Source organism: Myotis lucifugus, unplaced genomic scaffold (assembly GCF_000147115.1).
Source record: "Myotis lucifugus unplaced genomic scaffold, Myoluc2.0 scaffold_25, whole genome shotgun sequence".
Classification (NCBI taxonomy): domain Eukaryota; kingdom Metazoa; phylum Chordata; class Mammalia; order Chiroptera; family Vespertilionidae; genus Myotis; species Myotis lucifugus.
Window position 1 is genome coordinate 9,600,879 of NW_005871073.1, and position 26,141 is coordinate 9,627,019.

A 26,141-nucleotide genomic window follows, 5' to 3' on the forward strand; every position below is an offset into this window, starting at 1 on the left:
TATGGCTGATTTTATGTAATTTTAAGTCTTATATTGTGTGTGTGTGTTTTTAAATTTTTAAACGTTTTAAAATGTACTGCTCATAGGTACTTGTCAGCAGATTATAAGTTTGATAAGCAATACTGGCATACTACATTTTTGACGTTTCTGTATGTACTAGACTTAAGTCAATGAGGTTTCTTAAGTGCTAGTTCAGATTTTTTCTCAGTTAAAATATGTTATAAATTTGTTTTACAAGTTTTGCAATATCTGTCCCATACCAGTTTTTAATGATGAAAAGTTAACTGTTTACAAGGAGTCTTAAAGTCTGTACATTAGCTGAATTCCTAGAAAACACACAAGACCATGTTAACACTTTATTTTGAGAGTGTTTTTTTATATGAACCTTTACTTGTTTGCATAGGGTAGTAATACATATTTAACTACTTTTCCTTTTTTTAAAAAAATTAGCTTACTATATATGAAATGTTATATTTAGTGCTCTAGTTAACCTGTATATTAATATTAAAACAGTCTTAAACATAAAGCCTTTTAGATCTATATTTCAAATCTTTAAAATCCTCATCCCTGGTTGAGATGAAGAGTTTTGCTAAGAAAGGCTCAGTAATGTGCTGTTTTATATTAACAGGAAACAGAACAGCAGTAGTGGTTTGAATACCCTGCAAACAGGAAGTTTGACACATGCATAGCTCTTAGCTTCTGTGTAAGAACTTGTTGAGCTCCTTCTGGAAGAATTTTCAGCTACTTTAAGTAAAGTGTAAATACACATGAATGGCAGCTTATAGAGAACTCTCCGGTAGCCAGTATTCAGGTACAACTGCTCTTCAGAAATTGGAAGGTTTTGCTAGCCGATTGTTTCATAGACACTCTAAAGGTACTGCACATGATCAGAAAACAGCTCTGGAAAATGACAGCCTTCATTTCTCTGAACATACTGCTTTATGGGACAGATCAAGTAAGTTTTGTTTTTAAATAATACATTATAACTAGAAGCTAAAATGCTAACTGGAGTTTTAGAATCAAACATAAAGAACTGTGTTTTGTTTGTCTTTTTATGATTTGCACAAGGACATTTTGCGAGTTGAAGTTGAAAGAGTTCCACAAAAACTCGATTATAAGTTGAGCCGAACCAAGTAGTTCATTATTTTGTTTTATCTACAACTTTTGGATATCAGTGGGAAACCTCTACAGAATGTTTACATCATTTCTAGTGTGTGCTTCTGGTTGTTTGGCTTTTTTTGTTGTTGTTGTTCTTATATAAAAGTGAAATGTCTAAATTTTAGAAACAAGGAATAGTTCATTTTTTTTTAAATTTCTTGGCTGTATAAGCCTTAAAATTTGAAAGGACACAGAAGATTCTTGAATTTTTAATTAAATTTCTCGTTTATTTGCCAACTTTTGTTTTTAAACACATGTGTGGAAGTTACTTCAGTTTTGCAAGCAGGATTTCTAATATCAAAGCATAGTATGTATGATTAATCTATGTGAAATCTTATATTTATAACATCTTAAAAATCAAAAGCATTCATAATTATATTTTATGTTACTTATAATTATGGTTAAAGGGGGGAGTTGTTTATGCATGCATCACATTCTTCCCAGGCATGTTAAAAATGTTTGGATTTATTGCTTGCTTTGCTAAAGGAGTGATATGTAACCATATTTGGTGACATGAACTTTAAAAGATGTATTTCACATATAAACAACACCAGTATTCCATTCCGCATTACACTTTGAATCCTCCCCAAGGTATTTTTGTCACTCTGATTAAAGGAACAATAGAGTTACCCTTAGTGCTCTTGCCCTTTTTGGTATGTTTGTTTGATCATCAAAAAGCATAGGTTTTGCCTCGTTTTGTTTATATATTCCATAGCAGTTAAGGGGAAAAAAACTCATTTTTAACTAAAACAAGAGTGGTTTACAAAATTTACTCCCTGGTTTATACAGTACCTTCATAGTTCTATAGAAGCTTATTGAGTTATTTTTTTTTACTCCATCTGAATTTTTTTTTACCATTATGATATTTGAGGAAGAAAGTAAAGAATTTGTACAATGTTTTTTTACTCTAAAGGTTTTCATTACTTATAATTAATTTTTACTACATAGCAAGTTAAGAGATGAAAAATTTCAAATATCTTCAAGTTAATGGACTAATGAATATTGAAATAATAGTATATTATTGAAATTTACCATGCAACAAAAGTTTATTACTCATTCTTTGCTCTCTTCTGTTAAATTGCCTTCTCTTAGACTTAAAGCCTTTTGGAAATCTTTTTTATGCATTTCAAAGATCTTTTAATTAAAAGTTCAATGAGGAATGAATACAATACTAAACTTTTTTTTGTTTCACTAATACCTGTTCCTCAAAATAGTGGGTATTTAATAAATGTATCTTGAATGAGTGTCATGGGTTTGTAATGACTAAAGATTATGTTTGAACTATACTTTCACCATTTTAAAAGTGTATGGGCCTTTTGAGACACATAAGCTGTGGAAGATAATATCATGAACCATGATTTTTGATCTTTTTTGAGAAAACACACTGATAAAATGCTGTTAACTTTTTTTATTGCAATGTCACAAAATAAAAAAATAGGATTATGTACAAGTAAAATTAGTAGAACCTTGTAACCTTCAAATAATAGGCATGATATAAGAAATACTAAAATAGTAACTGAGTGTTCATTAATCAAGTATTCTTTAACTCTTCCATCTTTCATATCCCCAAAATATCGAATATACACAATAATTTTATATGTGTAATAATGAGCATGGTGAGCTTACAGCTCTTGTTTTCTATTATGCAGTGGTTCTCAACCTTCTGGCCCTTTAAATACAGTTCCTCATGTTGTGACCCAACCATAAAATTATTTTCGTTGCTACTTCATAACTATAATTTTGCTACTGTTATGAATCGTAATGTAAATATCTGATATGCAGGATGGTCTTAGGCGACCCCTGTGAAAGGGTCGTTCGACCACCAAAGGGGTCGCGACCCATAGGTTGAGAACTGCTGCTTATAGAATCTGTTATAGAGGAGAAAACTCTGATGCAACAGAAACAGAGGAATCCTTTCAGTGCAAAATTCCAAGGTTTATTTTTGTGGTGAAAACACAAAATTTTATTCATCAGAATAAGTTATAGAAGGAGTTTTGACTATATGAAGATTTTATACAAACCACATTCTTCAAAGCTAGTCAAAGCAGCATACTTGCATGACTTGTTTGACAAGAAAAAGGAATGTAATATCTTTCGATAATAAATACTTGGAATGTGATTGTTCCAAAGGTGCTATTTTAAGAAATCAACTAAGCACAGAAGCTACAAGTAATTTTTTAAAAAGTAGGTTCATAAACTATGGAATAAAGATTAATTACCAATTTAGACATGTTTGAAATATAACAAGTTTTAATCCAACTTTCTTCTTCAGTGACATTAAGTATAGAAAGAAATGCAGAATAAAGGCCATATAGTGGTTTCCAGGTGGCTTAAATGTGTTTCATCCTTTACTACTAAATTAAATAACAGGAGTTCCTATTTGATAACATAAATATTTAACAGCTGATTCCATGCACATATAAGTACATGAAGTTCAAAAGAAAAACATGGAGGAATTCTGCTTTTCATTGTGACTCAAAATGAATAGGAATATTAACATTCATTGAGTTCTCTTTCTAGCAGATTTATTATAGTTAACTTTTAATAATTCCTTCAAAATAGATTGTAAATGGTGTATTAAGTTATATAGTGATGAATTTGAAGAAGTTTTGCACATTTTAAATATTGGACTTTATACACTTAATGACTATGCAATTACAACATTTTAAGAACTGAATAGGTGAATATTGTCAAACACATTACCTATCCTCCTTTCCTGTGAATTGGCAGCCTGTTTTTCTGGCAGAGACAAGTCCATACTAGTGAATCTTAGATTTAAATACTGTATCGATAGCCATTCTGACAGGTGTGAGATGGTACCTCATTGTCATTTGATTTGCATCTCTCGGATGATTAGTGACTGAGCATGTTTTCATATGACTCTCAGCCTTCTGTATGTCCATTTTCTAAACATGTCTATTTAGGTCCTTTGCCAACTTTTTGATTGGATTGTTTATCTTCCTTTTGTTAAGTTGTATGAGTTCCCGGTAAATTTTGGAGATTAAGCCCTTATGAGAAGTAACATTGGCAAATATGTTCTCCCATGCAGTGGGCTCTCTTGTTGTTTTGTTGATGGTTTCTTTTGTGGTGCAGAAGCTTTTTATTTTGATGTAGTCCCATTTGTTTATTTTCTCCTAGGTCTCCATTGTCCTAGGAGCTGTATTGGTAAAGATATTGCTACGACATATGTCTGATATTTTGCTGCCTATGGATTCTTCTAAGATTTTTATGTTTTCCCATCTCACGTTTAAGTCCTTTATGCATTTTGAGTTTTTTGTTGTGTATAGTCTAAGTTGGTGGTCTAATTTCAGTTTTTTGCGTGTATCTGATCAACAAATGACAAGTGCTGGTGAGGATGTGGAGAAAAAGGAACCCTCTTGCACTGCTGGTGGGAATGCAAACTGGTGTAGCCACTGTGGAAACATTATGGAGTTTCCTCAAAAAATTGAAAATGGAACTGCCATTTGACCCAGTGATCCCACTTCTAGGAATATATCCCAAGAAATCAGAAACACCAATCAGAAAGGATATATGCTTCCCCATGTTCATAGCAGCACAATTTACCATAGCTAAGATTTGGAAACAGCCTAAGTGCCCATCAGCAGATGAGTGGATTAGAAAACTGTGGTACATCTACACGATGGAATACTACACTGCTGTAAAAAAGAAAGAACTATTACTATTTGCAGCAGCATGGATGGACCTGGAGAGCATTATGCTAAGCAAAATAAGCCAGTCAGAGAAAGATAAATATCATATGAGTTCACTCATTTGTAGAATATAATGAACAACATAAACTGATGAACAAAAATAGATCCAGAGACAGAGAAACATCAAACAGACTGTCAAACCTCAGAGGGAAGGCAGGGGAGAGGGGAGGGGATAAGAGATCAACTGAAGGACTTGTATGCATGCATATAAGCATAACCAATGGACACAGACAGTAGGGGGGTGAGGGCATGTGCTGGGGGGTGGGAGTACCTGGGGAGAGATCAATGGGGGGAAAAGCAGACATATGTAATACTTTAAACAATAAAGAATTTAAGTTAAATAAATAAATAAATAAATAAATAAATCTATCTATATATAAAAGGCTAAGTGACTGACCATCCAACTGACTGGTACATATGACATGCACTGGCAATTTAAAAATAAACGTTCAGCCCGGCGGGCGTGGCTCAGTGGTTGAGCATTGACCTATGAATCATTAGGTCACGGTTCGATTCCTGGTTGGGGCACATGCCCGGGTTATAGGCTCAACCCCCATTGTGGGGCATGCAGGAGGCAGCCAATCAATGATTCTCTCTCATCATTGATGTTTCTCTCTCTCTCCCTCTCCCTTCCTCTCTGAAACCAATAAAGATATTTGAAAATAAGTAAATAAATAAACATTGATTCATGCATGTGCAATACATATAAAGCTCTCACTGGCACCAATCAAATGCATGTGTTTCAATCTGTCATTGTTGATTCGTGAATTTGGTTGAAACTTCTATTATAGAGAAAAGGCAAATGGCGATATTAGAATATTTCTTCTAATTAATTTCCTTTCAATGTGCATAAATCCATGCACTGGGCCTCTAGTAAATAAATAAATACTATATTGAACAAATGAACAATTTTATATATGATTCTTCAGGTAGAATCAGATAGCTAAAATGGTTGTAGCAGAACATTTTATGAGTCAGTTTTACCTCTCCAAAGCTCACAGTCTTTAAGACAATTCACTTCCATGCTTATTTCTTAGTCCATTGAAACTGTATCATTGTAACTTCTAAGCTAGAAGACCTTCCACGTTACCTTTTTATCTATTTTTTCCACCTGCAACTATTCCGTAAGCTTATGGATATAATAGTCAGTTTTTATTCATTTGGCAAACTCAAATTTTGAGTATTTACTACATCAGTTTATAAACAAGTCTGGGAAGAAAATGATCCAGTTTTTATCCTCAAAAACAAGAGTAGGAAAAGCAAACACAAAACAACAATTCAAGGCATAGTGAAATGGTTGCTTAAAAGTGTGTAAGTAGCTTGCTGTGGGCGTTTAATGTAAGAAGAAATTAACACTAAAGAGAAGATGGGGCCTTAGAGAATATTGAAGAATGAATAGAATTTTCCTTTTACAGAATGAATTAAATTTTCAGTCTCAAAGGGGGAAAAGGTTATTTTATTATAAGACAACTAGAGGCCTGATGCACGAAATTCATGCAAGGGCCTTGGCCCCGGCCCCCGCCTGCCGCCGCTGCAGCCCCCACCTGCTGAGACTTTGTTCGGAAGGAAGGACGTCCAGAAGGTCATCCAGTCTAATTAGCGTATTTACACTTTTATTATTATATATTATAGGCCTGGTGCACGAATTTGTTCATGCATGAGGTCCCTCGGGGTGTCCTGTGGAGATTGGGCCCCAGCTCGCTCCCCCAGCCTCACAGCCCCTTAGCCCTGCCTTTGCCTGACGCCACCCCCTCACCTGCTCCACCATCTGCCTGCGGATCGATGGATCAGGGCCAGGCACCTCTGCCACCACCGCTGGTCACCGTCAGCGGGGTGATTGGCAGGGCGATTGGGCCCCCGCTCACACCCACCTTGGCCTGGTGCCGCCTGTTCACCTGCTCCACCATCCCACTGCAGTCCCACTCTTGTTGGGGCCCATTGGGGCCAGCAGCACCTCCACTGCTGTCTGCTGCCAGCGCTGTGTTCCACACCACCCCCTGGTGGTCAGTGCACGTCATAGCGAGCAGTAGAACTCCCTGTCAAACTCCCGGTGGAGGGGACAATTTGCATATTAGGCTTTTATTATATAGGATGATACATAAATATGTGAAAATATGAAAATTTAGGATTTACTTAAAGATATAATAAGATATTGTCTGGAAAAGCAGGCTGTGGATCTGATCTCAATACCACGGGGTATTGAGAAGGAACAGCCTTGACCAAGCTTCAGAGGATTTTGTTACCTAATTCCCCCAAGGTAATGGATGCCTAGCAACTTTACATTTACATAATTAAGTTGTCCACTGAAGTTATTCTTCCCACAGCAAAGATCTGCTTCAAGCCAACTGCTCCACTTACATAGAGAAGCACTTGATAACGTTCTTTAAATAGAAGTATAATTTACATACCATAAAACTCACTCATTATAAGTGTACAATTACTGATAAATTTAACAATAAATTGATAGAGTTGTGCAGTCACCATAATTCAGTTTTGGAACATTTTTTCATCACCCCCAAATTTATTTTGTACTCTTTTGCAATCAATTCCCACTTTCACTTCAGTCTCAGACAAACTCTGGTGGGTTTTCTGTTCCTACAGATTTCCTTTTCTGGATACTTTGTATAAATGGAATTAGGCAATATACAATCTATTGTTTCTGGCTCCTTTTACATAGAATTGCCCTTGGAGATTCACCCATGTTATAGAACATATCAATAGTTGGTTCCTTTTTATTGCTGAATTGTACTATGCTGTTTGGATATAACATATTCTGTTTATCAACTTAGCAATTGATGAACATTAGGATTGTTTCTAGTTTGGGGTTATTTGGATAATGTTGCTATAAACATTGGTATACAAGTCTGGATGTACATGTGCTTTCATTACTCTTCAGTAGTTATCTATAATAATAAAAGAATAATATGCTAATTAGACCGGACAGCCGAACAACCCTCCGGACATCATTCCATATGAAGCCTCCGTGGCAGGGGCTGAGGCAGAGGCTGTTAGGGGCAATCAGGCAGGCAGTCGAGCAGTTAGGGCTGATCAGGCAGGCTGGCAGAGTGGTTAGGGGTAATCAGGCAGGCAGGCAAGTGGTTAGGGGTGGTCAGGCAGGCAGGCAGAGTGGTTAGGAGTGATCAGGCAGGCAGGCGAGTGGTTAGGGGAGATCAGGCAGGCAGAGGTGGTTGTGGGCGATCAGGCAGGCAGGCAGAGGTGGTTGGGGGCAATCAGGCAGGCAGGCAGGCAAGTGGTTAGGAGCCAGCAGTCCTGGATTGCGAGAGGGATGTGTGGGATCGGGCCTAAACCGGTAGTAGGGCATCCCCCGAGGGGTCCTGGATTGCGAGAGGGTGCAGGCCGGGCTGCGGGACATCCCCCCACCCCCATGTATGAATTTCGTGCACGGTCCTCTAGTCTAGGAGTAAAATTGCTGGGTCATATGGTAAATTATGTCTATCTTTTTAACTTTCAGTTTTGTTTTTTCCCTAAGTGGATTTACCATTTTACATTCCTGTTGCTAAGGTTACAGTTTCTTCAGATCCTTGTTATCATCAGTATTTTTTATTATAGCTATTCAGGTGTGTGTATAGTTATTCTCATATTTCATTGTGGTTTTCATTTTGTATTTTGTAATGATTGATGGTGAGCATATTTTTCATGTTCTTATAAGCTATTCCTGTATTTACTTTGGAGAAATGTATTTTCAAATATTTTGCCCACTTTCAGAATTGAGTGATTTTTTTTGTCTTATTATCAAGTCTTAAAAGTTCTTTGTATATTCTGAACACAAATTATCTGCCAAATACATAATTTGTAAATATTTTTTTATAGTCTGTGACTTGTCTCATTTTCTTAAATGATGTCCTTGAAGAGCAAAAGATTGTAATTTTAATGAAGTCCAACTGATCTTTCTGTTTTTATGGATTGCACCTTTGGTGCTAAATCTTAAGAAATCTTTGTTTAAACCAAGGTAATAAAGATTTTTATTCTACAATTTCATCTAGAAATCCTTTATTTGAATTAAATTTTGTGTATATAATGTGAGGTATGGAGTGAAGATCTTTTCCCCTCTTGTGGATATCTGATTTTTACTGCACCATTTGTTGAAAAGACTTTCCTTTTTCTATTGAATTGTCTTGACACCTTTGTCAGAAATCAATTGGCCATAAATGTAAGGCTTCACTGCTGAATTCTAAGTTTTATCCCAGGGATCTATATATGTCTATCTTTATGCCAGTAATACACTGTCTTGATTACTGTAACTTTAAAATAAGTTTTAAAATCAATTATTGTAGTCCTCCAACTTTGTTCTTTTCCAAAGTTGTTTTGGCTATACTAGCCCTTTTCATTTCCATATAAATTTTAGCATCAACTTGTCAATTTCTGAAGGAAAGCTTACTAGGATTTTAATAGAGATTATATTGAAATTAGATAATATGTGGAGAATTGTCATATTAACAATATTTCATAAACATGAAATGCCTCTCTATTTATTTGAATGTTCTTTAATTTCTATTTAGTGTTTTCTATTTTTAGGGAACAAGTCTTGTTAAGTTGATTCCTAAGTATTATTTAAAATTCCTGTTAATACTATTGTGAATGAAGTTGTTTCTTAATTTCATTTTTGGATTATTTGTTCCTAATATATTGAGATGTTATTGATTCTTGTATGTTGATCTTATACCCTATGATATTGATAAAGTTACTTATTAGCTCTAGTAGTTTCTTTGTACATTCCATAGAATTTTTCACATATAGGCTCATGTTGTCCACAAATTCAGTTTTATTTCTTTTTTTTATCTTTATGCCTTCAATATCTTTTTTTTTATGTAACCTCATTGCACTGACTGGGACCTCCAGTACAAAGTTGCTTAAAAGTCGTGAGTGCAGATATCCTGCCTTATTCCCAGTCTTCCCAGTCTTTAGGGAAAAGATCCTATCTTTCACCATTATATGGGAGTGAGGGGGGGGGGTTAGGTTTACGGTTAAGTGTTAAGTATGCAAAATACAGAGTTTATTCTTTTGTTATTATTTATTAATTAGTGTATTATTTTGTATTACAACTGTAGACCTACTCATGAGTATGATGTCAGCTATATCCCCTTTGGCTAGTGTCTTGTCATTTTCCTTTAGCTTGAAGGACTCCCTTAAGTATTTCTGCTTGCAACAGAAATTGTTGAGTTGTTTATCTTGGAATTCTGTATTTTTCCCTTAGTTTTTGGAGGCTAGTGTTTCCAGATGGAGAATTGTAAACTAGTTTGTTTCTGTTTTCTTTTAGCACTTTGACTATATCATTCCATTGCCTTCCGGTCTCTTTTATTTCTGTTAAAGTCATGACTAATTGTATTGCTTTTTCCCTGTACTTGATTACTCATTTTTCTCTTCTTTCAAATTTTTCTCTGTCTTTGTCTTTCAATTATTTGAATATGATGTGTGCAGGAATGGAACTCTTTCTGTTTATCCTACTTGGTGTTACTTAAACTTCTTGCAGGTTAATATTTTCCATCAAACTCGGGCATTTTCAGCCATTATTTCTTTAAATGTGTTTTCTTTCACCTTTGTCTTGATCCTCTCCTTCTGTGATTCCCATTATGTATTTGTTGGTAACCTGAAGCTCTTTTCATTTTTCTTCTGTCATTTGTTCTCTGTATTCTTCAGACTGGATGGTTTCTATTGATGTATCTTCAAGTTCACTGATTTAGTCTTTTGCCCTTCTCAGATCTGCTGTGTAGTAAGTTTTAAAATTTGGTTATTGTATTTTCCAAGTCTATAATTTTTGTCCTAAATAATTTTTCTTTCTATATTAAATATTTATTTGTTGTATCATTGACATCATATTTTCCTTTAATTCTCTAAACACAATTTTCTTTTATTCTTTTGACACATTTAAATAGTTGTCTTGAAGTATTTTGTTTGCTAAATCCTATATGTGAGCCCATTCAGAGACATTTTCTATTGACTGTGTTTTTCCTCATTATGGATTATATAATGTTTGTGTCAAAATATAGACTTTAAAAAATAATATTTTTGTAGCAGCTCAGGATTCTGATTATTTTTTTTCTTCCCTGAAGGGTGTTTTTATTTATGTTTTGTTTTAGTCTTTAGACTACATCTCCCATGGTGTCTGCCTGCTGATTTCTCTGCTAGGGTTTACCCTGTATCTGCATAGCTTTGTTGTTAGATAGTGGTTGATCAAACATTGTACTCACACACTTTGAGCCTGTCTGTGCTGATGGAGTGGTTGTGGTGGGGAAACAATTCAGGGTTCAGGACATGTTAAAGTCTGTACCAGTTTTAACTTTCTGCTGGGCCCACGTGGGTCTCCCCAGTGGGATAGCTTCCTAGTCAGCCAGGTGTATGCGGAGATTCTCTAGGCCCTCTCTGTCTCTCTAGTTTCCATTTTCCTTTAAATTTCCTGCTAGACCACTAGTCTGCTGCTTACCCCTACCAAGGCCACACTTCACATTACCAGAGCTGGACACTTCTCTGTTCTTTTCCTATAATTTGCTTTTTTAAAAAATATATTTTATTGATTTTTTACAGACAGGAGGGAGAAGGAATAGAGAGTTAGAAACATCGATGAGAGAGAAACATCGATCAGCTGCCTCCTGCACACCCCCTACTGGGGATGTGCCCGCAACCAAGGTACATGCCCTTGACCGGAATCGAACCTGGGACCCTTCAGTCCGCAGGCCAGCGCTCTATCCACTGAGCCAAACCGGTTAGGACAGCTTTTTTTTTTTTTTAAATAACATCACTTGTTTGGGGGCTTTTGCCTCCCCTTCAAATCAAGGCAGCCCTCTCTGGTGGCAAAGCGGCTAGTTGTCATGGCCACCCCCACCCTGACAGACAGAACTGTGTACTGACTGAGCTGTGGGGGGACAGGGGCAGCACCAAGCAAGACCCCCCGAGAGTCCCACTGTTCTCACGCAGAGCTCAGCAGTTTTTCATGAATAAAAGCTTCTCAGTTTGCTTGTGATTGCTGAATTTTCAGAGCCACGAAGTTGTTTTTGACAATTTTGTCCAGTTTCATAGTTGCTTCTTGGGGATAAGACTTGCTGAGTTACTTATTCCCCCATCGCTGGAACTCCTGTCTCACCTGGCGACTTTTAAAATGGCAGGTTCACTTGCTGAAGTTCCACTATGGCACCATTCTGTGGATCATTTGTACCATGTTGGTACAAACTTTGGGTCTCTGGGGGTCAGAGAAGTCTGTTCCCCATTCTCTCCAGTCTGTCCACCTTGCTGTACAATCTGTCGTCTTAATCCTGTTTGGTGTAAGGAATCGTACACTTCAGCAGTGGTTGCCAGTAACTTTAGTGTGCATCCCCCTCTTTTGAAAAGCACCTACATGGCATCTGACACTGTAATGTTGAATTTAATAGAAGTTTACAAACAAGTTATTTCCTGATCTCCTTTACAAATAAAGATATATAAAAAATCATATTTTGTCTTATCCATAATACAGAATGTTTAAATGGTTAACATTTGTGCTGCAGTATAGCTCTATGGCTCATGAAAAATGAAAGCTATCCACGATCTGGGCAATGAGATTCATCGCCAATAGTCACTAGCAATTGCACACAGCATTTTAATATCAGCGAGGTCTGCAGCCAGCAGTAAGAGCTGGTGTAATTGAAAGGCGTTTAGGTGCAATCATTCTGCTGTTTGTTCCTTGCCAGGTTCAACATGGGATTGTGTGAGTATTTGAAGAAAACAGCAGGTTTTTTTTTTATATCTTTGAAACATGTAAGAAGGGTAAATACGTGCTTAAATTTAAGAAACGTGGTAATTTGAAAATCATATGGCTCTAAAATAAAACAGTATTGTATTTGTCTCGGTTGATTAAAGCTTTAGGAAAGCTACTCCTTGGTTACATGTGAACCGATAATTCTGGTCTAATGTTGCCGTGGTAACAACTCATGCTGATATAATTGAGAACATCTTATACATCCTGGTTCGAATATTTCCTCCCTGCCATTTTGAGTTGTTCTAGTGGTATATGAAAGAGGCTAGGATAACTAGCTGGGAAGAAAGGAAATCTAGTTGGACGCATCTTTGGCATTAATTTGATGTTTGCTAGTGGTATCTATCTCGTGCTGTGCAGTGATGCTTCGCTTCTAGGGGCTTTTCTTTCTAAAACAATAGGCAGCTCTTTTCCTTTTCTGTGTGCTGCATGTTCCAGTGTGTGTGTTTACACCATCGGCTCCCACCTCTAGAGATTAGCATAGCTCCCTTTGCTGCTGGATTGTTGTTTTGAGCAATATGTTTTGGAAAGGTTGGTTTTCATCATGAGTGGTAAGTATGCTCTCTGAGACTCTGCAGCTATGTATTTTTTTAAAAATATTTAATTATAAGAGGAAACATGTATTTTAAAGGAGCAGTTGTAAAGCCGGAGCTACAGTGAATTACAATTTCTGCGATGCTTTTACATTTAGGCATTATACTAATTTGCTATAAAATCCATTAAGAACTGTAATATTAATGCTGTTAATAGTCAATGTAAATAATCAGTTCCTAGATTGCTTTAGGTTCGATTTGTTATATTTATTAGGTACTGTTGCTATTAATTGTGTTATAAATTAGTGAGTGACAAGACCTACCATCATAAGAGGAATGTTTTTGTATCTGATCCTGAAGATAAACTTTCTTTTTATTAGCTATGTCATTCTAATATTTTTGGTTAGCTCCTTTTTAATTATATAAAAAATACTAATCTTGAATAAAATGTTGCTAACATTTTATTGACTTATTGGTTGCTTTTTTGTATAGTTCATTGAGAAATAGAGATTTAATGATGAAACAAGTAGGTACATTTTGGTTTTGGAAGCTTTGTTAAAAATTTTCAGAAAAATGTTTTGGGAAAAATAATTTGTTAGAATAAGTACTCTTGTGATAATTGGTTTCATTTTGTTTTTATAATATGGCATATTTTTAAATATTCTAAAAATGGTTTTTGAGAAAATATACTATAGTATATACTACAGTTTATCATAGGGTGAACGCCATTCACTTTAAGCCAAACCTGCAGCTAAAAATAGATATCCTGTTGTTAGTGTGAGAAATATTTGCTTAGAGCATAATTCATTACTATCTTTTGTATTCACTAAAAAAAGAGGATATTTATAAGTTAATCTTTGAATCCTATTTTTTAAAGCCAGTGTTATATGGTTTTTCTTAAAACAGTCTATAATTTACACTTGAAAGATTTGGAATTGGAATTTAGAACCCGAGAGAGTAAAATTTTTGCTGTATGATGATATAAGTCAATATAGATGGACCTCTCTTCCATAACTGAAGATTACCTTATTATTGCCAATAAATATTTTTATCCTGCTATAATATAACATAAACTGCATCCTCACTGTTATATATTTGTTTGTGGAATGATATTAGACACTAAAGGAAAATTTTACATGCAAAATACTAAGAATTAATTGTTATTATTATTCTGTTATTTTCCTGTTAGTAGCTAGATAATTCTGGGCTAGTGTTTTAAATTTGGGCTAATATTACAAAATCAACATGTTAACATTCCTTAGGCTTTCTATGGATATCAAAACTGAATATACTTGGTTATCATATTTAAAACATTAGATTTCTCCGAATCCAGCCAATGTGTGTTTTCTCTTTGAAAGTTCAGGATATAACAGAATCTTTAGATAACCACTGTGGTGTTGTAGAGGTTTTACAATTGAAAGTGTTGGTTTTAGCTGAAGAAAATTGTTGCTGCTTCTTTGCTACTTTAGTTCTCCTTCAAGAAAGCTATCGATTAGTCAGATAATGTTTGATAGACTTGATCATATCGCCATGCCCTTGTAGCCTTTTCTACTACAGGAATCAGAGCAATCACAAATAGACATTCTGATTTTTCCAGGATTGTTCAATTTTTACTCATGTTATAAGTGGATAAATGTTTAGCTATTTCAAAATGTGAAAAATTACAAATGGGGTGTAGTTTTCTTTGTAGAAATAAGCAAATGAAAAGTCTAGAGCTGTACATGTTGTACTTGTGTACATGTGGTACTCTTTTTTTATTTAAAAAGCTATCCCTTTTCTCCTTCCTGCCTACTAAGTGTTAGTTTTCTTAGGACTCTATCTTTGTCCCTCTTTTAATGCTACGGTCTCTCTGAATGATTTCATCCATGCCCACATTTTCATTCGTTACCTGAACATTGAATTCAAAACTGAATTCTCTTTATCCCAAATCTGCTCCCTTTTCATTGATTCTGATGTTTCTTAATGATCCCACTGTCTATGCAGGAGCTTAAAACAGAAGCCTGACAGTCATTCCTAACTTGTTTCTTACCCCCCAAACATGCACACGGTCATTAATTTCTACTGAATCTACATCAGAAATGGGCTCGGAAATCCATTTTCTCTAGTCTCACTGACACTGGGAATGCTTTTAGATCAGGATTCTGTGCCATTCAATTCTACTGCAGGAACTACTTCACTGTCTCTCAGCCTTTCGTTTTATATCCCTTCCGACCATTTTCCGTGCTGCCATTTTTTAACCCAACACGAAACTTTTAGTTACTCCTGTTGTCTCTCAGATAAAAATTAAACTGGCTTTATTTGCATCTCATAAAATTCTGATCTGGTCATACTACACTACATCACTTATTATTTCTTGCTACCTTTCTGTATTTATATCATATCATAAAAATTCTGAAAACCACATGTGCTTTTTAGTGCCTCTGTCATCGACTTTATAGAGTTAGGTGATCCCCCTGCACTCCCAAAGCAAGCTTATAAACTGTAATAATTCTTTATATTGTAATGAAATTATATATTAGCATGTTAGTTTCCAACCTTTGAACTTCTTAAGAGTGCCATGTTCATCGGTGTATTTCCAGTAGTTATCCCAATGCCCCAAACACAGTGATGAACTCATACATTCTCGTAGAATAGATGAGTGACTAAAAATTACCAAGTTTTACATATTTGAACACTTCTTATCATTATCAATAAAAATATCAGCCATTTAAATTTTTTTGGTTCATATACTTATCATAACATACATATCATCATTATAGCAACATTCCAAATGAAAACTCTGATTGGTCCACCTGTAGTTAAAGCAAATCTTCAAAGAAGACATTCACCTTTATGACTTACAGAAAGTTATAGACTTGAGCACAGGCACTTAATTAATTCCCCTGTCTAGATCTTTATTGAATAGGAAAGAACACAAAAATGGGGAAAACAGTGCATCAGTTCTGAAATTAAGGAAGGAAACTGAAATGGAGTGTACAGTATCAGATTGACGAGCAGACACCAAAGTTTAACTCGCAGTTTTACTTTGAGTAGCTTGCTTCATGGAAAAGAAATAAATAGTAGTTTCACCTCACGAACTTGGAGGGATGAGGCTTATAAGAAAGACTGTTAGGGAGAGAAGTGGCAGATCCAATATGCTGATTACTTTCATGTAAAACAGTTACAGTGGGACAACCAAAAATTCGTTACCTATTCCATTTGGAAAAAGTGGCTTTTCTTCTTCCAGATGTGACAGGGCTCTTCTGTGAAGTGTGGTGGATGTCACCCCTAGTAAGAAACCCTCTAGTCCTGCCTTCATTCCCACTTTGGAAAGTCACTGGACTATTTAACTGATAATGTAAATATGTATCAACTAGCAGATGTGAGAAGTTGCTTCTGACACACCTGAATAGGGGATGAGAGGGTCCACCTTACTTGGGGGACATTTGAAAGTTCTGAAAGGCTTCTCATTTTTATGAATGAATAAGCAAGAAAAGCAACAACATGGAGCCTCTGAAAAGAGATTGTGCATCATTGAAGGATAAACTCACAGCCTTCGTAGGAAGAGACTGAAGTTATGTTTAGAAAATATTGGGGGGGATTTAAAAATAAGAAATTATAGCTAGCATCTGTGTTGAATTCTTGAAATTTTCAAGTGAACATGGAATATAACACAAGTAACTAGAATGAAAAGAGAGCTGGTTAGGAGGCAGGAATAGAAAAGAAGCAATAATGATACAAAGTAAGGTTATAACAAAATGAACCAGTCTAAAGCTGCCTTAGAGGCAGTAAAGATTGGAATAATCACTGCAGGAAAGGAAATGAATGATGCGAAGAACTAGCTTGACAAAACCTACCAGAATGTAGGGGAAATGGACAGGATAGAATTTTTGAGGTGAAAGTCAAGTTGGATAAAAATAGGAAACTCTACAAATTGAGTGAATAGCATTCCCAAAGAACAGGTATTGACTAATAAAACAGAAGCAATGATAAATCATATGTATTTGATTAGGGAAACCTCTTAGTTGAAGAAAAACCTACATTTGTAGATTGAAAGAACTCATTGAGTTTTGACAAAGATTAACAACAACAAAAACCCAACAGCTAAATATATCCTGATGGAAGTTTTGAACTTCAAGAATAAAAAAAAACGAATGTCACAAACTTTCAAGTCTCTTTGCCTCGTATACTTCACACAAAGTTTCTCTTATACAGAAAAAGAAATCCAAAAATTGGAGACTTGATAATTAGAAAATCCTTCTAGAGCAAAGATTAATAGATCCAATAGCACCTAGGAATGCTTAAGAAAATATAGCAAGCATCCCTCTAAATCAGTGGTTCTCAACCTTGGCTGCACATTAGAATCACCTGGGAATCTTTTTAAAATCCTGATTTCTGGGCTTCATCCTCCAGAAATTCTGTTTCTTTGTTATGGGGTGAGGCCACACCAAATAACAAAGAAACAGAATTTCTGGAGGATGAGGCCCAGAAATCAGGATTTTAAAAAGATTCCCAGGTGATTCTAATGTGCAGCCAAGGTTGAGAACCACTGCTCTAAATGAATACCTGAACTTACAAGAATATAATAAAAAACCCCAGTGGGCAAAAAGTGAAATGGTAGGTGAAACCAGAACTGTAAGAGGGAGCATACCTGACTACTCCAAGGAGATTTTCGTACCTTGGTAACCAAAGGGCTTTGGTGTTAAATGGCCTCACAGAGACAGAAAACAACTTCTTTGCTCCATTCGACGAGGGATTTCTTAGACCCCTTTATAAAGCTAGGATCCTCAAAGGATTGCAGCCTCAGTAAGAGAATAGATTAGAAATTAAACCTCTCTGCTGACCCTGGGAGAAAATGAGGAAGCTTGTATTTCTTGGCTTGGCTTCCAAGGGACAGGGGCGGGGTGTGCATTCATGTGTGTGGGATGCCTGCCCTGAGAGTTTGTGATCAATTGCCTCTCCTCCAGTAGATTTAGGGTTTTAATCTGTATTAATTGTGTGGTCCAGAATTGCCAATAATATAAAGCAGTGATTTTCAATCTTTTTCATCCAGTGATACACTTAAACTAATTATTACAATCTTCAGCACACCCAAAAAATATTTTTTGCTGATCTGACAAGAAGAAAAAAAATGTATAATTTTGATTCATTCACACCAGGTGGCTATTGTTGTATTGGCTATGGCCATTTTTTAATTTGACAATCTAAAGGAAAAGAGGTCGGTGCCCCTAACTACTAATAAATAGTCATGTATTGCATGATTTAACAATTCTTGCAGCACACACACAACAGCAGTTGAAAATTGCTGAGATAAAATACATTATTACAAGAGTCCCAGGCTAGTAACATTCACTGGATGCCAGGCAGAAGCTAATAGAAAGCATCTTCTAGTCAAGCCCTGCAGGTTTCTCAGAAAAAAGCCCCCCTGGAGCCCGGCCAGCATGGCTCAGTGGTTGAGCATTGACCTATGAATCAGGAGATCACGGTTCGATTCCTAGTAGGGCACATGCCTGGGTTGTGGGCTCCATCCCCAGTGTGGGACGTGCAGGAGGCAACCAATCAGTGATTCTCTCTCATCCTTGATATTTCTGTCTCTCTTTCCTTCTCCCTTCCTCTATGAAATCAATAAAGATATATTTGGGGAGGGGAGAAGACCCCCTGGACTTTGAGTTCACAATCCCAAATCAACACACACACACACACACACACACACACACACACACACACATAAATTACATTCAGCAGATTCAACAAGATCAGACCCTCTCAGGAATATCAGAGAGTAGAACTGTTATACACAAATTACCATTTAAAATGAATAATCACATAAAAAAGAAATATAAATTAAGAGAAAAAATTGTATGTACCTCTTAACAGAGATTCAAAATATATAACACAAATGGACCCATTTAGAGGAAGAAATTATAGCTATAAGATTTATAGATATATGTAGAGAGAATTCTCATCCAGTAATTGGAGAATACACAGAAATATATAGAACACTTACAAAATTTATAGTACAACTAAAAAATATATCAAAAATATTTTACAGAATAGATATACAGGCTATGGTATCTGATCATAAAGCAATTAAGTTTAATAATTAAATAAACACACAAATATTATATCTCTGAATTTTAAAAGTTCAAATAACTCACAGGCCAAGAATTAACTCAATATAAATTTAAAATTCAACTATGCATCAAAACTTTTAGGGTGCAGCTAAAATGGATGTAGAGACAAAAATTTTTTTGAGTGAAAAATTTTAAAGGAGAAAGATATTCATGATGCAATGTAAGTATTCAGGTAAACAAAGAGTAAAAAGCACAGTGTGGTTAATCAAAAGAAGAAAAATATTTCATAAAGGCATTAGCAAAAATCAGCGTAATAGGAAATAAAGATACATGAGAGCCAAGGATCAATTCATGGAAAAGACTTAAAATAACTGATTAGAACTACACCCATTTAAGATGTAATCAGTTAAAAGCCTTACTCAGGCTTATTAAAATCAGGACTGGACTGTTTTACAATCAAATTCTGGGAAATATCCAAAGAACAAAAATTTCAATCTTGTACAAAATCTTCCAAAAAATTGAAAACAAGAAGATATTCTTAAATTTATTTGACTCTAGTATAGCTTTACAGGTAAAGGGTGGAAAAAGAAAATTAGAAACATTTTCTCTGAATTTAGAAATAGGAAAAGAATGCTCATTGTCTGTTTCTGTAGTGATAGCCATAACCTGTACATTAAGACAAGAAAAAGACAGGAGGGAACAAAATTGTCATTACTTACAAGTGATATGTGATTGTCTATATAGAAAATTCAAGAGAATATATGAATGTTATTTTATAACTAATAATCTGGTAGCATTGTCAGATATAATATCAATATATAAAATCAACAGTGTACTATACATCAGCAACAAACAAACAGTAATTTTTAAAAATCTCCCTTTTACAGTATCAACCAAAGCTCTAAGAACCTATGAATAAATCATAAATCCACTAAAAGAGTAATAAGACTTTTAAGGGAAAATTATAAGATTCTATGCCTGGCCGTTTTTTCTCAGTGGTTAGAGCAGTGGTACTCAACCTTCCTAATGCCTCGACCCTTTAATACAGTTCCTCATGTTGTGGTGACCCCCAACCATAAAATTATTTTCGTTGCTACTTCATAACTGTAATTTTGCTACTGTTATGAATCATAATGTAAATATCTGATATGCAGGATGTATTTTCATATTTAGAAATTGAACATAATTAAAGCATTGTGATTAATCACAAAAACAATATGTAATTATATATGTGTTTTCCGATGGCCTTAGGCGACCTCTGTGAAAGGGTCGTTCTACCCCCAGAGGGGTCGCGACTCACAGGTTGAGAACCGCTGGGTTAGAGCATTGGCCCATGAACTGAAGGCTATCAGATACCTTGGGTGCAGGCCCAATCCCTGGCCCTGGTCGTATGGAGACGCCAGTCAATGTGTCTCTCTCATATCAATGTTTCTCTTTCTCTCTCCCCCCTTTCCCTCCCCTCAACTCTCTATAAAAAAAATCAATGGAAAAAAATATACTTGGGTGAGATTTAAAAACAAAAAAGATTCTAAAAGATAGTTACTCCCAGCCAGTGTGGCTCAGTGGTTGAGCCTCAACCTATGAACCAAGAGGTCATGGTTTGTTTCCTGGCCAGAGCACATGCCTGGGTTGCAGGCTAGATCCCCAGGAGGGTGCGTGCAGGAGGCAGCCAATCAATGATTCTCATCATTGATGTTTCAATCTCTCTCTCTCCCTCTCCCTTCTCTGAAATGAATAAAAATCTATTTTAAAAAGAAAACTTTAAAAAAAAAGATATTTACCTGATCTTTAACAAGAAGATATGATTTAACACCCATTGGATTAGCAAACATTAGAGAGTCTGACATGTTGTGAGGATATGGAGCATCAAGGATATGGTGGCAATTACCATCTAGTTCAGTGGAAAATGTAAATACCCTATCATGTAGGGATCCACTCCTAGTTCTATACAGCCTGCCAACAAGACAGAATATTTGAATTTAGAACCAAAGGGAAAATCTTTAGCACATATGATAATCCTCTGAGAAAAAGCCTCAGTGAACAATTATGGAAGTAAAGTGCATTTCAAAGAAAATTTCAAAGATTGCCTGGGTCATTAATTTTATGACTGTCTTTTTAGTTTAAGTTTTTATTACAAAATCCTATAGGGAACATCTCCAATCAAACGTGGCTTGGATGGCCTAAAAAATCCACAGCATCTCTAATAGAGAGCGAGTTGGGAGAGAAAGCAAGTACATGTGATTAGTTGTGTATAGTACACTGTGGATTCCTAGTATATCCATCTGTCCTTGTAGACACTAGTCAGGTTAATGTGGTTTCTTTTTATAATTTGATCATTTAAATAGATGTTTCACCAAAAGTTTTTATATTTTTTTACAGTTTACTGAAAGTTAGTCAATTATATTCTTCACTTGTAAATAAGATTTGATAGAGAATCAATTAAAAAGAGCATAAGAAGAGGAAAGGAAAGTAAGAGAAATGTCACAATAGGAAATGCAGCTTTTATTGCCTGTTACATTTCCAAGCACTTATGTGTGGTTTGGTGCAGGACTTCTTGATATCTTCAACTACAAAAGTGGGCGTGGTCCCATCCACTTGACCGCACCAATTCATTTACAGCAATTAAAGGTCTTTGTACCCAATATCATTTTTAAGGCTACAGTGAATTTGCTTTAAGTGAACTTGTTTGAATATGGTGGAGCAAATTAAGTGCCCCTTCAGCAAAGTGAATAGAGTTACTCTTCAGATTGAAGAGGTAGCATATGATAATTCATTAACACATTTCTAGAATTGGGTTTTGTTGGTTAAAAAATATATACATATATATGTACATACAAACATACCAATATATATACATACAAGGAATGTGTTGTAATACTTATATAAAACACTTTTGAATTTGTATGCTCAGGTATTTTTCATTCTATTTCTATGTGTAAATATACTAATGAACATATATGGATGGATAACTTCTTCTGGGCCTGTTATTGGATGTGATATTTATCTGTTTAATTTATTCTTTTCGATCAAGCACGCAAATCATCAGAAGCCTCTGGTAGGAAACCACCTTTTACAGAATAATTCTGTTACTTTGTTTGCTATATGTTTGGTTTTTATGAGGAATGTTGTGACAACTAGAATGTTTTATATTTAGTTTACTGAAAATATTTGTATTGTAGCATGCGTGTGGGAGGGTATTCTTAGAAATAACAAATACAGAACTCTGAAGAGGTGGGTGTTTGAAGTAGGGGTACAGAAAACAAACGATTTCACTTTGCAGAGGTTTTGGAAGGAATTGTACTGTTCTCTGTTGATAGAACTTGGTATTTTTATAGATAATTTATCTCAGTTTCCATCCTGTTCTGTGCTTTCTGATAAGTAAAGGATGAAATAATTTAATTATAAAGTGATTAGAGAGCCCATGAATTATAATCTGTTCAGTAAGAACTTTAAACTATGATTTAAAAAACCATACTATTAAATATAATTGCTTTAATGCCTAACACTTGCTCTTTCCATAATAGAAAAATTTACAGGAATAGCCCCCTCCTTTATTCTCTACATACTGGTAGGTAGTCATCAAGGTTTAAAATATTCAGGTCTCCAATCCGCAGTTATCCCTCCTTATTCTGGCTCCCTTATTCCTTAGCAAGTGATCTTGCCTCCTGTTTCCCAGAACAAATAGAGCCTAGCGACTATGAATAACTCCGTTTACTCCAGTTCCTTCCCACACATTGACAAGCATCACCATGGCAAACAGTTACCTCCATGATTGGACACCTGCTTGCCTACACACTTCACCTCCCACTGCTGCTGTAGCCTGACACCCTGGGCTGCACCTATTACAAGTCGGTTGCCATTTACTGGATAAACCATGCTTCTTCCTCCAAGCCTTTTATACAAGAGCATCCCAGCCTGGAATGTCTTCTTCGTCAACTCAAATGCCAAAGAAACTGTCCTTCAAGATTTAGCACAAATGCTGTGTCCTCTATTTTGCCTTTCCTTTACTACCCAGGAATTTCCTCTTTCAAGTTTGCATATAGAATCTTATAATTTTCTTAGTTGTCCTTGTCACATTCCAGTATAATGGTTCTATCTCCCCATCAGCTTCTCATCTCCTTAAATAGTGGAGATGCATTTATTCTTTGTAGTGTTCCCAGAGTCTAGCTCAGTTTCTGGCACCACTAACCAGTGCTCAATACATGTTGCTGAAAAGATTGTTAAACCAGCACCAAGGAAGTAAAATGCCTGAATGACACTAATGCCTTTCAGAAGGGAGTTAAAGTGTTAAATTTCAGAGTATCTTTCCTCAGTAAAGTTTTGAATAAATAGCAAAAGTCCAGAGATGGTATTGCAATAGTTATAGGATATGTATCTTGATATATATTACTTAATATTATTAGCATCATTACCATGAGGAGTTAAAGGTTTCGCTAGTAGTTAGAATGGTATTGATTTGGGCACTAAACAGTAATTATTGGTTTTACTTCTTTACCATTTATTTTAAAAATGTCCTATCTGAATGTATTCAGCCAAATAATTGAGTTCCTACATTATTGTTTTATTTCTGTATAATAATTTTCTGGGAAAATGTGTATAGATGATTTCATGCTACTATGTTGTTTTTATGTGTGTCATTTAATCATTGTTTAATTTATTTTTTTGGATACAAGCTTGCTCCTCTCCAGAAGTATCTGGTAGGCAACTAAATACTTTTTAATAATAATAATAATAAAGTTACCTTTAGAGCTTTTTACATGTTTGTTTACAAGATGTTATGCTCCTCATAAAGTGTTTTTATAAAGCATATTGAGTTAATAAAACATTTCAGTTAATGAAGGAAATGGTTTATTTAGCTTTATGTTGTTTTATCTATAGAAATGATTTATATTGCAGTTTTTTAGTGGTATTTTTGAAACAACAAATATAGCACTGTGTAGCAGTGGGAGTTGACAGTGTAGCAGAATATCGATTTATACCCACCCCTTTAAATTAAATAAGTTAGGGTATGAATGTTTTGTGAAAGATAAGTTATAAATTTTGAGTAAAAAACAGCTGGCATTTAATTGGGTATTTAATCCTAGAAAGTTTATATTCTATTTTGTTCTGTTTTCTGTTTGTGTCCCTTCTATTTTTCTGACATCCATTATACAGTTTAAATAATGCCGTGCTTTTATTATAAAGAGGTGTAAAAGGTGCAGGTGGCATTTATCTTATTACAAAGAGACTGGAGAACTCAACATCTGGCGTGGTTGTAATCTGTATAGTAATTTTTAAACTCTTCTTACAAAACATGAATGATCATCTCTTCTAAGCATTGAAGAACGGCATACTATAACTAGCAACATGCTCTTTTTATATAAGCAGTAATGTAGTTTCTTTAGCACAGAACCCCAAAACACCTAATAAGTTTACTAAGCGTAATTAATAAAGCACTCTTATTCATTGTATAAGAATATACATGAATGTCACGTATCTGAATATCATGCAATAAAGATATGCAGTACTTGAATTTTTAATAAATTTCCTAATGTTTAAAATGAACTTTGTAATCTAACTTTTATACTGTGTCCTATGTATAAACATATTCAGAGATGTTTTGAGGGTGATCAGAATGGAGCGTGTTCATGTTCTTGTGGGAATGCATACGAACTGCCACTTTGTTTCTAGTTGCTTCATCTCGAGAATGTGGGTAACATTCCTACACACCAACCCCGAGTGACAGAAAGATTCCTTTGGTAGGCAGATTTCTTCAGAATGCAATGTGATAGACTCTTGAAATAACACAAACTGGGGAGAAAATACGTTTATTTGGAAAATAAATATAATTGAAATGTACACTTCTGAGAAGAAATTAAGTTAATATGTGGAGAGTAGTCCTTCTTATGTTTGTAGTACGGACCTAGTTTGCTACATTATCCATCAGTCCGGGACAAAATATATTTGCAGAAAGACCCTTCCTCGAGATATTTTCTCCCTAATCATTGTCCGATGCTTTGTAGATAGGTACCCATGATCATGTAGCTGAGAAGTATTAGAGCCAACATCCTCATTCAGATGCACCAAGCTCCAAAGCTGGTTGTCTGATTCAGGATATCACAGTGGTTTAAATGGTAAAAGGTAGGCATAGGTTATATATTAGAAACAAGAAACCCAAAACATTGAGAACGTTTATGCTTTATAGGGAACTCTGCTGTGGGGTTTGAATTTGGCTGTCTCTTCCACCATTTAATCTATTAATTAGCTGTCATTACCTTATATCAGTGGATATAAATTTTAAAACTAACCAGAGAAAAGCATTTAGAAATTTAAATTCACCACTGTCTAAAAAGAATAAAATTCAAGCCAATACATGTGGTTCTCGACTGCCTAGTGTGTTTGCATTGTTCATAATCCGGCATGTTGTGAAATACTTTATGTTCGGTGTCTGTATTTATAAGATGTGTAGTTTGGTTTACTGATATTTTTACAAAGAGTTAACTATGTTCATCTTTGTGTGTAAATAATGCACATGTAAACTAGAGATTTCATGTGTTTATATATATACTTATTTGACCAACAGTGCTTCAGGAACTGCATTTTCTTCATGGAACTCTTTACTGACTTTATAGTTAGTGCTTATCCTTTACTCTAAAAGGGAATCTATTTATTGAAATAATTCCCCAAATTTAATATATTTTTTTAAAATATATTTTATTGATTTTTTACAGAGAGGAAGGGAGAGAGATAGAGTTAGAAACATTGATGAGAGAGAAACATCGATCAGCTGCCTCCTGCACATCTCCCACTGGGGATGTGCCCGCAACCCAGGTACATGCCCTTGACCGGAATCGAACCCGGGACCCTTCAGTTCGCAGGCCGACGCTCTATCCACTGAGACAAACCAGTTTCGGCAAATTTAATATCTTTGATTCATACCCATTCCTGATGACTTTAAGAC

At 35.3% G+C, this 26,141-nt stretch overlaps 1 protein-coding gene across 3 annotated transcripts in view; it reads left to right on the forward strand.

Annotated features, from left to right (window-relative positions):
- PRKACB (protein kinase cAMP-activated catalytic subunit beta) overlaps window positions 1–26,141 on the forward strand; it is a 112,915-nt gene that overhangs the window by 45,887 nt on the left and 40,887 nt on the right. The window contains exons 1-4 of one of the 3 annotated variants that reach the window (XM_023751785.1): window positions 12,791–13,166; window positions 22,233–22,256; window positions 23,875–23,898; window positions 24,931–24,939. The exons of 1 other annotated variant lie outside the window; for it this stretch is intronic. In XM_023751785.1, the coding sequence (XP_023607553.1) occupies window positions 13,160–13,166; window positions 22,233–22,256; window positions 23,875–23,898; window positions 24,931–24,939 (64 nt within the window). In that variant the 5' untranslated portion in view covers window positions 12,791–13,159. Of the gene's footprint in view, window positions 1–656; window positions 956–12,790; window positions 13,167–22,232; window positions 22,257–23,874; window positions 23,899–24,930; window positions 24,940–26,141 lie in introns of those variants that run through there. One more of the 3 variants, XM_006086125.3, reaches the window with a different exon arrangement.